Raw genomic sequence first — 15,698 nt, 5'->3', positions numbered from 1 at the left:
CAACCAACTAACAAGGTACAGTCTGCAGCATAACCTTACCCTTGTTCTTACTTGGGCAAGAATTGGTTTCAATCGGGGTAAAATTATACCTAGTCCCTTCTGGGTGAGGTGAATGCAGGTGGATCAGCAGCCATATAGGCCACCGCCTCTATCCTGAGGTGGAGGCTCGACTAGGAACCACGCTGCCCTATGCCCTAGCCCCACATGTCCCCCCCTTCGCTGCCCATGCCGGTAAACCAGGCACACAGGCCGCCTCTACCCAATGTCACCCCGATGTATGAGGGGGCGTTACCTGACTCCCTAGTGGTAGATGGGGGCTTGGCCTGCCAGGTCTCTAATGTATTCACCCTGGCGACTAGGCATGCCAGAGTTTGGGCAAGCCCCTAAACACAGCTGCTGTGTGATGCTCGGCTAAGGAAGTCCTTAATGGTTCATGGCACGGGCACGCGCTTCCCAGACTCATGTGCTAGCAGGTTTGCCTGAAGTAGCTGCCTCTGCAGATCAGACCTTTTGCCTGGCGTGTGTGTGTGGGTCCTTCCCTTTCCGTCCTGCTGCAGCAAGGGGGGGGGGGCGCAGCACCCTTTCATATGGGCATTCAGCACAGATTTGGAGGCATGGCCCATAGCCGAAATTGCAAAGGACTAGAGACGACAATGAACTGTTCCTATCAAGCCAAATTACCCCATTAAGGAAATGTGACTGGCCAAAAAAGGTAACAGAAAAGTAGCTCACCCCCTTTTTAGTGTATCAATTCCCAGGTCAGCAACTGGGCACAGCAAAATGAAACAAACCAGCGCTCTTTCCCTTTTAGTTTATCAATCCCAGTTCAATTAATAGATCTGCAGCAAAATAAACCATTTATAATTCTACTGCGATGAAAGGGGGCACCCGAGTGAAATAATGAAGTGAAGCAGAGGGTTCCTTTTATTTTCTTTCATGTTTCACATTCATCCTCCCCTCCCCGCAACAGACACCACACGAGGCCGGTGGGGCCAAGAGGGTGTAATCCGAACAAGGTCACCCAGTTGGCGTTAGCTGCTCTTGTGGAGGATATAGAAATGTGGAATTGGAAGGGACCACCAAGATCATCTAGTCCAACCCCTGCACAATGCAGGAAAATCACCTAGTCACCCAGTTGGCGTTAGCTGCTCTTGTGGAGGATATAGAAATGTGGAGTTGGAAGGGACCACCAAGATCATCTAGTCCAACCCCTGCACAATGCAGGAAAATTACCCCAATATCCCTAGTGGCCCCCACGCCATGACTAGATGATGGCCAAAATACCTGTCCTCACAGCATCTGCTGAAGGTCACCGAAGCAGCATTGCTGACAGATGGCCATCCAACCTCTGCTTCAAAACCTCCAGGGAAGGAGAGCTTACCACCTCCCACAGAAACCTGTCCCCGAGGAACCTTCCACTGATAGAAAATCCAACTTAATGTCTAGACAGAAAGTCTTTTGATTTAATTTCAACCCATTGGGTCTGGTCCAAGTGTGTGGGAATCAAACCCGGTACTTCACCGATTCAAACACCACTCTCAACCACTAGACCATGTTGGTAATACACTTAAGCAGCAAGAGTGAGCCATAGTACACGGAGTACTACTCCCCTAGGTTCTCCGTATATTTCTGATGCTGCCATTTAACGCTTAGCACAATAATTTCCTTCTCATGTTGGCCCCCAGTGGGAACAGACAACAGGGCCAAATAGAGCTCCCTGGGGCTGAGAATCATGCATAGAGAAAAACAAAACAAAAAACAAAAACCGCATAGCAATGTTAAAGGCTCACACAGTAGTACTGAGAACTGCAGCCTACACTACAGAGAAAATAGTGCCTCTAACTCACAGCTGGGGGGAGGGGTAGGGCTGCTGCCAGCAGCAGAGCCAGTTAATGCTCCTAGTATTAATGAAAATGCTGAGCCAACCAGATGCAGGAATGTATTAACCCATTTCTTACCATGTATCTGCAAAGGAGAACTGTAACATCACATAATCCAGTTTCAACCCCTGTCCGGTCTCTACATACTCCCAAGGGCTCAATTTAATGCTCAGCACAAAATGAATTTAATCAACAATTAATTTAGTTAATACAACTAATCAGTACACCATTGATTTATTAATAAGTTATCCAAGGTGGACAAAAACAGCAGAGCCAAGAAAAGTGAACTAAAATTAGGCTCTTAAATCCAAATAGGAGTGCTGAGAAGCTACACAGCACAATCAAGCTGAAGGTAAAAGAAGGGAGCAAGAGCCCGCAAACTTAATTACTACTCCCCGTATTCAGAACACCAATCTTAGTTTTTGTTTGTTTGTTCTGTTAAAAGGAGGGGGGGAAAGGGGGGTCTCAGAAAGCTATAGCTTGTGTATCTGCCTCAGACAATGCAACACAGTCCCCCAAATGGGATGGAAAAGGTCAGTGCCTGCTGGATGTGCCACAGTCAGGTAAGGACAACTGGGATCCTGAAACTCAAGATGGGGCAGAAGGGGGGAGGCGGATAGACCCCTTTCCCCAAGCCACATGATATTTACTCGCCTAGGCCGTAAAAACCAGCCAAATGTCTTAAAGTAAGCCCTAGCAACAACACAAGGGGGGGATACTACTCTTTAGTATTAAGAATTAAGCAGAGAGAACCATGTGGCAAGGCAAAATGAATGGCCCCAACCACTGTTTAATAGCAAGAACCGACTTAACAAAGCAAATAAACCAGCAGCAATGCAATAGAGAAAACACAGCCAAAATCAAGGCAAGGGAACTAAGCACCCCAGAAGCAATAATTAAGCCCCCAGGCGAAGGCTACTGCCCTGTTAACAGACCCCACTGTCCTCCAGTACAGAAAATGGAGGGGAGGGGATTAAGACCCCCCCAAGAAAGCCAAGCTCCCTCTTATACAGAGAGGATAGAAGACAAGATCCCCTTTAAAAGAACCCAGTTCCTCCTTTTGTCTTTTAAAGTTGTTCTTGTTTTGCATGCGGGTGGGAGAGATTTTGCTGGAGGCAAAGGAATAATGCTGCTGCGTTTTAAAAAGCCCTCCACGGGGCTCGAGAGGCGAGGGGATCGGGGAGCGTGTGGAAGCAAGATACTTGCGATAGAGATCAGCTGTCCACCTCCAAAATCTCCGTTGCCTCCTCCGGCCCCAGGAAAAACGCAAGCCCAGCACAGGAAGAAGAAAAAAAACAACAACAACAACACCAGCCTCTTAAGGGGCCAGGCGCCGCAATAGAAAAGGAGCGAGGAGTCCGTCGAAAATGCAGCTGCTGCCGCTCTCAGCCACGTGCCAGACTCGCTCCTCTGCGCCATCGCGCGCTTTGCCTTGGCCCCGCATGGAAAACCTCGCCGTCCTGCAGCAAAACAGGATGGCTGCTGGTCTACGCCGGCTTAAATTGTCACGGGAAAGGGTGGCGTCAGGACGCCTCGCCCAACCGCTGGGAAGGGCGGGGGAGGGGGAGAAACCCCCAGGCAAGTGTAGCCTCGCGAGACGGCGACGGGCTGCAGTCCAGCCTGGTGGAGACCTTTTCCCCTTTCTTGCATCCTGTCCGGTAAGTCCACAATGGGGGGACCTGATTAGTCAGGTCCCCCTTTTTTTCCATGATTGGAAGGATTCTTGCCTGCAGTGTGACTGTCTAGCGTCCCCTTCACATTGTAGCACTAAGGGATAGGGGACCCCTGGGTACCGCATACTCTGCAGCAGAAGAAGGGAGACAAGAATATCATGCTCCAATAGTGGAAATCCTTCTGTCTATAAAAACTTTCCTGGACTTTTTGTACAAGCAATGCATTCCTACTTTCTTACCTCCTTCCACCCCCCATGGTATCTAATCTCACTTTCTTTCTCTTCCATTTTGTCAGACATGCTGCAAAATTCTATAAATAATGAGTTTGGTGGGGTGATTTGAACAGTATATACTTTCTGCAAAATAGGCTTTTACATAAATGCAGTGATTTTCTGCACTGAAAGGATATCCGACTTTAGTCATGTAATGATCCTTCCCTATTTATAATTTTCTTGGACGCAAGCTTATGTCTGTATTGTTGGAAGGTTGTAACTTCTTTTACATTTTTGCAGAGTCCAACAACAGGGCAGCATCCCAGTACCTAAACAGCAACCAACTTTGTGGGTGTGGCTTAGTACAAGATTTCAGACTAACTTGACTTTTTCAGAGGGAAAAGGTTCTCAGTGAGAAAATGCCATGAACTTATTATTTCTGCTTCATAAAGTTTGTCTAGACAGGTTCATAGAGTTTTCTGACAGGATTCCATTTCCTCTGAAGAGCAAATAAACTTGCGTATACCCATGTTAGTCTTTTTTTTTCTCCCTAAGCATACACTTGTAATTTCTGTATTTTAGTAGTTTTTCCTCCCCAGTTTGCTGCAACGTTTACCAGTGTTGCATTTTGATCCTGAGATTAATATTTGCCCAGTATTCTATTTCAGCTGGGGAAATATCTATATTTTATTCAGGGAGTAAATAAATGATCTATAGTAAAATGTATGCTGCAGTGTGATGTCATTTTTTCTTTTTTCTCTCTCCAACAATCGTAAGAAGAACAGTAAGAGTATTGTTTCATCCTTCTATCTAGTTATGTGAATATTTATATTGTATAGATTCCCACCAACAGGCTTAAGGGCATGCAACCAGGGGTCTTTTTTCGGACTGCAAATTAACTTGAAGAGGGATGGTTCATTCTATAAATCAGGAAAGTTTATTAAAATAATATTGTGATTTTAAAGGTCCTTTCTCCATTAATCACTTGGTTTGGTGTTTTTTTTGTTGGTAATTTGTTTGTTTATTCATGTAAAGTTGCATATTCTCAAAACAGTTTATTGTTCACTTCAAGAGCAGGGGAAAAAATCACCTATAAAATCAGCTGTGCTTTTAGAAATGTCTTAATTTTTAATTTAAAAAAAATCTTGCATGGAGTACATCATGTGGTTTTGTGACATTTTGACTGCAATATATATTGGAATGTTATTGTTGGTGTTGCAAAAAGAAAGCACATGCGCTATATGCTCTGTATGTGCTCCGCCCATTTTGAGAGAGAACACGAACCATCTCTTCATTATTTTTCCATGAACCTGTTTATTTTAAGACTGAATAGTTCTGTTGCATGTCAAACTGTGGGTCCCATTGCAAGCGTTCTTAGAACTGGGTGCAAGAAAGGCTGTCTATAAATGAAGTTAACAGATTTTAGAAAACACAGAAACCTAGTGGTGTGGTATTGGTTTGAAAAAAGAGTTGATACCAAAAGCATGAGGGAAACGACTTTGCATAATGCCATAGAGTCCTACCTCCAAAGCAGCCATTTTCTCCAGGGGAACTGATATCTGTAATCTGGACAGCAGTTGTAATTCCAGGTGATTGCCAGCCCCCACCTGGAGGTTGGCAAACTTAGTTCTCCTGGAGGAAATAGCTGCTTTGGAGGGTGGAGTCTATGGCGTTATTCCCTTGAGAAGACCCTCTGTCCCCCCAATCTCCTAACCTGGAGTTGGCAACCCTATCTCCTTCCCACCCAACAGCCAACCTACCTTTACCTGCCTCTCTGGATTCAGCTTTCCCTCCCCCCTCCAGCAGCCTCTACCTAGGAAAACTGGCCCAGATGGGTGGTGCCGGCTACTGGGCCAGGCCCACTTTCATCATAGGGAACCCTCAAGGACTTGTGGAGTGACACCTCACTTTCCCCTGTATCCCCCTTCCCACACTATTTCCTCTTCTGCCCTCCTGACAACCCCCATATCCTCTCCCTTTTCCCTGCCTCCCCTCTCCTTGTCAGCCTTTCACTAACCTACCTTTTATCTGCTTCCCATCTTCAACTATATTTATTATTTATTTACTTCAATTATACCCCCACCTTCTCCATAGTGGGGACCAAAGCTGCTTACATTATTCTCCTCTCCTGTTTTCCATCCTCATAACAACCCTGTGAGGTAAGTTAGGCTGAAAATATGTGAATGTTCTAAAATCACGCAGTGAACCTCCAGAGCAACATGGCATTTGAACTTGTGTCTCCCAGACCCTACTCTGAAGCTGTTAACTGCTACACCACACTGGCTTTCATAGGATGGCTGCTGTTTAACAGTAGCAAGCAGCCAGGCCTAGTAGAGTCATGGAAGTCAGGTGGTATTGTCACCAAGAGGTTGCTTCCAAGCCTAGGGTTGCCAACCTCAGGTGGGACCTGGAGATCACCCAGAATTACAACGGAACTCCAGATGACAGATATCTGTCCTCCAGAAGAAAATGGCAGTTTTGGAGGGTGGACTCTATGGCACTATGTTCACCTGAGGCCTCACCCCTCCGCAAACCCTGCCCTTCTCAGACTTCACCACACAATCTCCAGGAATTTCCCAACCTGGAGCTGGCAACCCTAGTCAGGCCTGGCCCCAAGGTGCCCTCCCTCAAAGGCCAAAACAGGCCTGGAATGGGTTCTGCCCCCTTCCCCTTGCTTTTACAGATAGAGCTAAGCCTTGGAACGCTGTGGTGGCCTAGCAACAGCCATTGCGATAATCCATTGTTTAAAGCTACATGCACTACTTTTATCATATCTGGGTTTTTTAAAAACTCCCCAATGTTGGTGTTTTTGTTTTTACATTTCACATTTTTCTGCAAACCTATAACCCTTTTCAGGTTTATAGAAAGATCTGTCTTGCCCGTTCACAGCTCCAGTCACCAGATTTAAACATCTAAAGATTTGGCAGACTTCAGTATTAGAATATCAGATAGCATATCTTCCTTTTAGAAAATCCCTCTTTTTGAAAAGGGTGATTCACTTAACTTATTTTTATTTATTTTATTTATTTACGTCATTTATAATCTGCCTTTCTCACTTGGACTCAAGGGGGATTACACAGAGTGAGTCAATTAAATTAACAGGATGGGGTATTCAGTAAACAATACAGTAGGATTAGGGTAGTAGAGCCAATCAAAAATCTAAAAACAGAACTGAAGGAAAGCGTCATGACACATTAAACAATTCAAAAATTACACAATAGGATCTCAGTTTCAATTAGCTAAAAGCAGTAGTATAGACTACAGCCCCTAATAATTTATCTAAGTTTTTATGCTGCTGACACCTAATGGCTTATCTTTTTAATTACCTTGTGTTTTATATTGTGGTTTTTAGTCGTAATTCCACCTTGAGCAGCACTCTAAAGTGGTGGAATTGAAATATTCTAAGTAAATATTTTAATCTTTACTAAAGTCAATTTTACTTTATGGAAAGCCTGGGCAAAGCCATTGTCTCCAACCATTTCCTCTCTCACCCTCATTTTGGAGTATCCTCTGTTTTGTGATGCAAATAAATATTTCCAGTTCACGCAGCAAGAGTTGCAAGGTTTATACAAAATTAGGGACCTGGAAAAGGATGGTCAGTCACTACTGTGCACAGAGCTTATCTAAATTACAAGAGAAACTTACTAATTAGTTTCAAATACAGCAGTTGTTTGATTACAGATCACATTTTATTATAGGAGGCCATCCATGCCTGGGCAGGTTTTGTAAAGCTAATTTTAGCTAATTCATATAAGATTAAAACCGCAAATTTTCAGTTTCTAATAGTCAAGTAAGTAATCTTTTTTTGAATCAGTAAACATCTGTGCCGTTCTTGGGAAGCAAATCTGGGACTGTGATGCCTGAACTGTAAAAAATCTGTGTAGCTCAAAACCCTGCTGATACCAACATCCAGAAAAATCCAAGAAATATTATTCTTATTCAATTATTTAATTGTTTTCTTTAAAACATTTATATAATTATGGATTAGCCACCTTTCTGGCTTGCAGAACTGAAGGCAGCTTACAATGTAAGTATGACTTTCATTTAAAAAAAAACACCTAAAACCCCTCAATTTAAAATCTCAGTTAGGACTGCCAATAAATATTAACTAGTCAATTTTGGTCCTAAATAAAACTGACTTCAACTGTGTCCTGAAGATTGAAAATGAGGGGGCCTAGGGAGGTTGTTGCTTAATTGTGGGGATGCCACCCAAAAAAGCCGCCTCTTGTGTGCCCACCAGACAAGCTCCTTTGATTGGTGGGAGAGGACAGTCCAGAGGGTTTCTCCTTGTGATCTTAATTTGTGGGCACGAACATGTTTAAACAAATATAGATGTGGTGGACTGGATCCTACCCCTATCCTGGACACCTGGGCTTGATGCCTTTCTCCAACTTAAGTGGCTCTTTCATTAGAGGAAGGTTCCTAAGGCTGGAGGAAGGCTGGATCCATGCCAATATGAATAACTCTGTTCGAGGCGCATATATAAGTAAAGCTTCTCTCAGCCTGAATATCCCATACTGAGGGGTTGCTGCTAGTAGGTTATGACTTGACAGTGCTTTATTGTTATTCTCCTTGGTGCTGGAAAGAAACAAAGGACATCCTTTGACTACAAGTGGTAGGTGTACATATACATTCTAAAAGAAAATAAATGCAGAAATATACAAAATTACAAGCTCGACGGTCCTTCAAGATACGATCATTTTAAATAGCCCTGTTTCTAGTAGAAGTACAAAGACTTGATTCTTAATCTCATGGCAGATGGAAACCTAAAGAGAGAACACAGATGTATGTTCACAGATGCTCTGTTGCTCAGTTCATGGAATACTTATGGATGATCTCTTGCACTCACAGGCATGCATACTTATCCAGTTTGACCAAGGGTCTTGCAAAGCCAAATTCCTCTTATCATGTGTAACACTTTTATTTAATTCATAAATAAGAATTCAGAGACACGGAGATGGGAATGGCGAAGGAAATATGGGATCTGACCATGGGTAATCAAATGTTAGTTCTGCCATGGTCATAATTACATAAATAATAAATCTTAAGAACAGCCAAATGTTTTGGCTTATTGGTTCTTGTAGGTTATCCGGGCTGTGTAACCGTGGTCTTGGAATTTTCTTTCCTGACGTTTCGCCAGCAACTGTGGCAGGCATCTTCAGAGTAGTAACACTGAAGGACAGTGTCTCTCAGTGTCAAGGGTGTAGAAAGAGTAATATATAGTCAGAAAGGGGTTGGGTTTGAGCTGAGTATTGTCCTGCAAAAGTATTGTCCTGTAAGTATCAAGATAATGTGCTAATGAGGGTATGGTATGTTAATATGGAACCATTGTATCCTGAAGTGATCTGTTAATGTGTGTAATCCAAAACTAATCTGTATGGCTATTGTTGAATGTTGTCTTTGTCTGGAGGTGTTTCAGGGCAGGAAGCCAAGCCTTATTCATTCTTAAACTCTCCTCTTTTCTGTTAAAGTTGTGCTGATGTTTGTGAATTTCAATGGCTTCTCTGTGCAATCTGACAAAATAGTTGGTAGAATTGTCCAGTCTTTCAGTGTCTTGGAATAAGACCCTGTGTCCTGTTTGTGTCAGTCCATGTTCAGCCACTGCTGATTTCTCAGGTTGGCCAAGTCTGCAGTATCTTTCATGTTCTTTTATCCTTGTTTGTATGCTGCGTTTTGTGGTCCCGATGTAAACTTCTCCACAGCTGCAAGGTATACGATATACTCCTGCAGAGGTGAGGGGGTCTCTTTTGTCTTTTGCTGATCGTAGCATTTGTTGTATTTTCTTGGTGGGTTTAAACACTGTTTGTAGGTTATGTTTTTTCAAAAGTTTCTCCATCCTATCAGTGACTCCTTTAATAAATGGCAAGAATACCTTTCCTATGGGAGACTGTTTTTCTTGAGTTTTCTGATTTTTGTTTGGTTCAATGGCCCTTCTGATTTCATTCTTGGAGTAGCCGTTTGCTAGCAGTGCGTGATTTAGATGGTTAGTTTCTTCCTTGAGAAACTGTGGTTCACAGATCCGTCTTGCACGGTCCATTAATGTTTTGATTATTCCTCTTTTCTGTCGGGGGTGGTGGTTGGAGTTTTTGTGTAAGTAGCGATCTGTGTGAGTTGGTTTCCGGTAGACCTTGTGACCTAACTGAAGGTTTGATTTACGGATGACAAGGGTATCAAGAAATGGGAGTTTACCCTCAATTTCCTTTTCCATGGTAAACTGAATGTTTGGATGGATATTATTAAGATGGTTTAGAAAGTCCATTAATTTTTCTTCACCATGGCTCCAAATTGTCATCCGTAAATCAAACCTTCAGTTAGGTCACAAGGTCTACCGGAAACCAACTCACACAGATCGCTACTTACACAAAAACTCCAACCACCACCCCCGACAGAAAAGAGGAATAATCAAAACATTAATGGACCGTGCAAGACGGATCTGTGAACCACAGTTTCTCAAGGAAGAAACTAACCATCTAAATCACGCACTGCTAGCAAACGGCTACTCCAAGAATGAAATCAGAAGGGCCATTGAACCAAACAAAAATCAGAAAACTCAAGAAAAACAGTCTCCCATAGGAAAGGTATTCTTGCCATTTATTAAAGGAGTCACTGATAGGATGGAGAAACTTTTGAAAAAACATAACCTACAAACAGTGTTTAAACCCACCAAGAAAATACAACAAATGCTACGATCAGCAAAAGACAAAAGAGACCCCCTCACCTCTGCAGGAGTATATCGTATACCTTGCAGCTGTGGAGAAGTTTACATCGGGACCACAAAACGCAGCATACAAACAAGGATAAAAGAACATGAAAGATACTGCAGACTTGGCCAACCTGAGAAATCAGCAGTGGCTGAACATGGACTGACACAAACAGGACACAGGGTCTTATTCCAAGACACTGAAAGACTGGACAATTCTACCAACTATTTTGTCAGATTGCACAGAGAAGCCATTGAAATTCACAAACATCAGCACAACTTTAACAGAAAAGAGGAGAGTTTAAGAATGAATAAGGCTTGGCTTCCTGCCCTGAAACACCTCCAGACAAAGACAACATTCAACAATAGCCATACAGATTAGTTTTGGATTACACACATTAACAGATCACTTCAGGATACAATGGTTCCATATTAACATACCATACCCTCATTAGCACATTATCTTGATACTTACAGGACAATACTTTTGCAGGACAATACTCAGCTCAAACCCAACCCCTTTCTGACTATATATTACTCTTTCTACACCCTTGACACTGAGAGACACTGTCCTTCAGTGTTACTACTCTGAAGATGCCTGCCACAGTTGCTGGCGAAACGTCAGGAAAGAAAATTCCAAGACCACGGTTACACAGCCCGGATAACCTACAAGAACCAATGAACTCTGACCGTGAAAGCCTTCGACAATGTTTTGGCTTATGTTTCTTTCCATGATTGAACTAGGAAACCAGTTGTGTTTTTGTGTGTGTGTGTGTGTGTTTGGAGGTTGTTTATAACTGCATTCACTCCTGTTTGTTCATACATGAACATTCACCAGTTTGAGTTTCTAGCTTTTGATGAGGAAACTTGTTAGTGTTTTTATAAAATGATGTTCATGCATTTTGGATGGCACTGCTGAAATGTCCCCAGGAGGTAAATGGTTTCTGGATGGCACAGCTGAAAGAAGACACTGTTATTTTCAAAAGTCAAACTGAAGCTTACTGCAATTCACAGATATGTATTTATTCTTTCTCCAAGTAAGCTGAGCAAATATGGATGTTACCTACACATTCATCAACAAGTTGTCATTTTAGTTATTTTAACTTTTAAAAAGTGTTTCGTAGATATTTGAATATTATAAACCATTGCACTGCAAAAAGACATTTTAAAAATCTTTTAAAGTTACCTTGTAAAGATATAGAAAGTAACCAGGGTTTAGAAAGCATTCTTCAGGATTGTTTGTACTTTCCCCTCCTTCAGCATTGCCACTCTAAAGTAAAATGAAACGGAATACACTTCAAAGTAACTGTCAACACTCAGGCACATTTAACCCTGCAGTCTATACCTGCAGTATCTAAATAAGCCCTTGTTATTTTGTAGAGCTGCACTGGACCTTAGTAATGCTGTTTATGAACACAGCATTTTCAGCATAGGTGTGACTAACCAGGAAAACCTGAGGTTCCTCTAATTTCTGGAGTAGTGCTTCAGTACAAACACACTAGCATGTTATATTGTTCCTGAGCTATTCATCCTGGTACTATGAGTTTTGCGTTCATATGTGCACTCAGCTATCCAAGTTGAGCCTGTATTCCCGTGGACTTGTCTGATCTAACCATGTGGCCCCCTTTTGGCTGAACCATTTGTGAACACTGATATGTTTATCGTTTTTTTTGTTATGAAAACTGCATATTGGAGAAGAGTAGGCAAACTTATCTGTGGGGTACTATAGAAAGACATGGTACCCCCTTTTCAAGAGAAATGGAATAAAATATTAGGTTATGAGTTGGATGAAAAAAATGGAACTTTATGCTCACAAAAGGTCTACATTTTACAATAAGTCTTACATTCAGAGAAAATTTATTTAAGATGACACATATGTGACATGTTTCCCCAATCAGAGTTCAAAAATGTGTAACTTGAACAAATTTTTTAGTAAATGTTGGTATTGTGATTCAGCTGGTGCAGACTTTCTACACATGTGGTGGAGCTGCAGTAGAGCCCAAACATACTGGATGAGAGTGATTGAAATCATATCCAGCGGCCTGGAAATTGTTATTCTAGTAAGACCCAAAACAATTTTATTAAATTATTTTCCAGATAAACCAAAGGATATTCGAGTTATGTTTTTCCATATACTAACAGTTGCTAGAACAAATCTGGTGAGATACTGGAAAAGCAAGAAATTCCCTGATTTAAATAATTGGCTTGATAACGTTAAAGAAACCTATGCTTTAATTAAGTTGACATATCATAATAATGACAAAACCACGGAAGAACGGGACGCTCGCTGGAATGTAACAATCTCAAGGATGGGAAAAAACACTCCAATGGGTAAATCGCAGTGAGGGAGTGATGTAATAACCATCAGATTTTAGATAAATGGATAGCGTATTGCTATAAATTTAAAACAAAAGACATAGTAATGCACCCATCTTTAGTTAGACCAGGGCCAATACCGGTAACTCCTTTCTGTCCAAGTTAAAGAGGGTCATTAGCCGGGTGGCTGGGTTCTTTTCCTCCTTGGGATTAGTAAAACTGACATCTGAGGAACTGGATTTAAAAAAATGTTATCTAAGTATGGATTGGTCAAGTCACCCAAAAGTATGAAAGCATCTATTTAATTATTACTTTGCATTGTGAGTTGATTATGTAATTATGTAAGATTGGTTGGTGGTGTCAGTTTTCTTGTTTCTGTTTTGTACATATCTACTATATAATAGAGTAGGCCACCTGGTAATATGTAATCGTTATGGATTTTGTACATGTATATTTATATAAAATGAAATGAAAAAAACTTAATTTTTGAAAACTTTCACAACAGTCTACAATTATTTCTAAAAAATTTAATATAGGTATTTTACTTGCTGCAATCCTACTTGGAGTCCAAACACAGAGCTAATTCAGACTTTCAACAAGGCTTGAGTGACATTATCTCTTCTGTTGAAGCCAAGTTGTGGCTGGCAAACAGGTAGGCTAATAACTATCTCTGGTAAAGAAGTTATCACAGAATGATAATTAGTTGTGAAGTGGAAATTATAGCATTGTTCTGTTGAAATAACCTAGTTATTTATATGCAGAGCTTTGATTTCTGTTGATAAAAATTGTGTTCATTTCTCCATTACCTCAAAAATAAGTGAGAAAAGTGTTTTATGGTCATGAACTCTACTATTTTTAAAAGACTTCCTCACTGTACTTTCAGGAATCAAATAGTTTGAAGTATGATACTACAGTAGCAATTAGCAGATAAGATTCAGGTCGTTAATGCAGGTCAACTCCTTTCTAACACTCACAGTGTCTTCAAAATTACAGACATCATGGGGTTAAGTCCAAAGGACCATCAGTGGAGCACCATTTGTGGAACAGACTAGCCCCCGTTCCTGCTGAAGCCCATCATATTCCCCAGAAAGCAGGGGCCAGGGGTCTCCTAGGAATAGTGTGAGATGTAATGTGGTAGTCTGTAGCAGGAAGGGAAAATCAGCAAAAACTGCATTCACTCCCTGTATATGTGGAAGTGTGGTGTGCTTTTTTTACCCACAGGAGGACTTTTAATCTAACACAGAATGTATATTTTTATTTACTGAAAAACTAGAATTTGGTGTTATTACCTCAATACGACTTATTAACTAACTATATTAAAACTACAGTCATTCATTTCATTGAACATTCTTCAAGGTGTATTTATGGCTAAAGCAAACATGTATTTAATTTTTTTACATAAGTTCTCTCCAGATGTTTGTACATTTAATAAGGAAATGAATGTTTGCACTAGGACTTCTGTGTCTTCAGCATCTTCACAGTCTGTCCCATACTTCTCAGCATTAAATTGCCTTCAGGCATCTTGGAATAGAGTGTTTCCTCTTGATTGTCAATGTGTGCTGAATTGATTAATTAGTCTATGGAAAGTTCCAAGGAACAGGAAGTTCAACTATGTGATCTCCTGAATTTTAAAGGGAAATGGGACAGAAATTCCCATGAATATTGATATTCTATTGCAACAGCACTTAGAGATTGCTAACGCTGAATGGGAGAGTAAAGAGAAATGTCTGAACCGGACTGTAGATAAGATTAATATTCCTTGTAAATGAGAAGTAAGAGAAAGACATGGCTTATTTGTTTCCCTATATCTCAGAAAGTCAAAGCTAAACTGTGGATTTGCAGTTGGGGAGAAAAATGGAATTTGAAAGCAGGCTTGCTGTTTGAGGAGTGAAATCTGTTTATAAAATGGCAGTTATATGTAATAAACGATGATGTAGTTGACTTACAGCAAACAACTCTCCTTAAATAAATACTCCATATAGGATAGGAAGATTTGAATACTAGATGGATTCTCGACTCAGAATTATTTTAATTGTATTTTATTAGCTGTAGTTGAGAAAATGCATGAGATTTACCTGTTGCTTTTGACAAAAGAATATACTCCCACTTCATAGATCTTACAAATCACCTAGCACTCTAGATGGAAGGGTGTTTGTATTTCTGACTTAGTCAGTTTTCTGAGTATGAAATTGGTAAGTGTGTTAGAGGCTGGGCTAAAGGATATTTTAAAAAGTTAAACAATTTAATTTCTCCCAATAACTTTGTTTCTAGGCAAAATCCTTGTCTGGTCACTAGAGCGACGTATGTTGATGTTCTTGTTCTGCTGAATAATTACATTGGAAAATCTAGAATAAAAGGTAAGTTTAAATTAATGTATTATTTTCCTAACATATGAGGGAACTTTCCTAGCTGTACTTAAACTAGAGAGATGTTCTCAAACCTTTTTCAAGTGCACCTCTTAAGTTGAAAAAAAGCCTGAGCCTTGTCAAGTTTAAGTCTAGCTTAAATTCTGCAAAACGAAAGACTGAAGGACAACATGACTGTAATAACTTTTCAACATTACACACTTTACTCAACAGTATTAGTAAACAGACCAACACAAGAACACAGTATGTGCAGTTTCTACTTCTTGACCGAGTCAAGGTGCACATGAAGTAGCCAGTCTCATTGAGAATGCCTGTTTGCCTTATTGAACTTTTAAGAAATGCCTCTCCTAATAATTTTAATGTTAAGGTAAATAGCTAAAATGAACTCTGTTTGCTTTACTCACTCCTCATTGTCTCTCTTGTGTAGACTCAGCCCTCTAGGCAGGAATACTGTCAGTCTGAACCTTCTAAAAGTGGTGGTGGTGGTGGAGGAGGAAAGTGTCTTCAACTCACAGCCCACTTGTGGCGACCCTGCAGGGTTTTCAAGACAA

The 15,698-nt window shown here is 41.0% G+C and overlaps 1 protein-coding gene across 1 annotated transcript in view; it reads left to right on the top strand.

Moving 5' to 3' along the window:
• Positions 1 to 15,698, top strand: part of THADA (THADA armadillo repeat containing) — a 172,489-nt gene that overhangs the window by 105,304 nt on the left and 51,487 nt on the right. Inside the window, exons 29-30 of the mRNA XM_056853380.1 lie at positions 13,318 to 13,433; positions 15,053 to 15,138. Of these exons, the coding sequence (XP_056709358.1) occupies positions 13,318 to 13,433; positions 15,053 to 15,138 (202 nt within the window). The remainder of the gene's footprint in view (positions 1 to 13,317; positions 13,434 to 15,052; positions 15,139 to 15,698) is intronic.

The sequence above is a fragment of the Euleptes europaea genome, chromosome 7, assembly GCF_029931775.1.
Source record: "Euleptes europaea isolate rEulEur1 chromosome 7, rEulEur1.hap1, whole genome shotgun sequence".
Classification (NCBI taxonomy): Eukaryota; Metazoa; Chordata; class Lepidosauria; order Squamata; family Sphaerodactylidae; genus Euleptes; species Euleptes europaea.
This window is presented reverse-complemented; position numbering and strand designations above follow the sequence as displayed.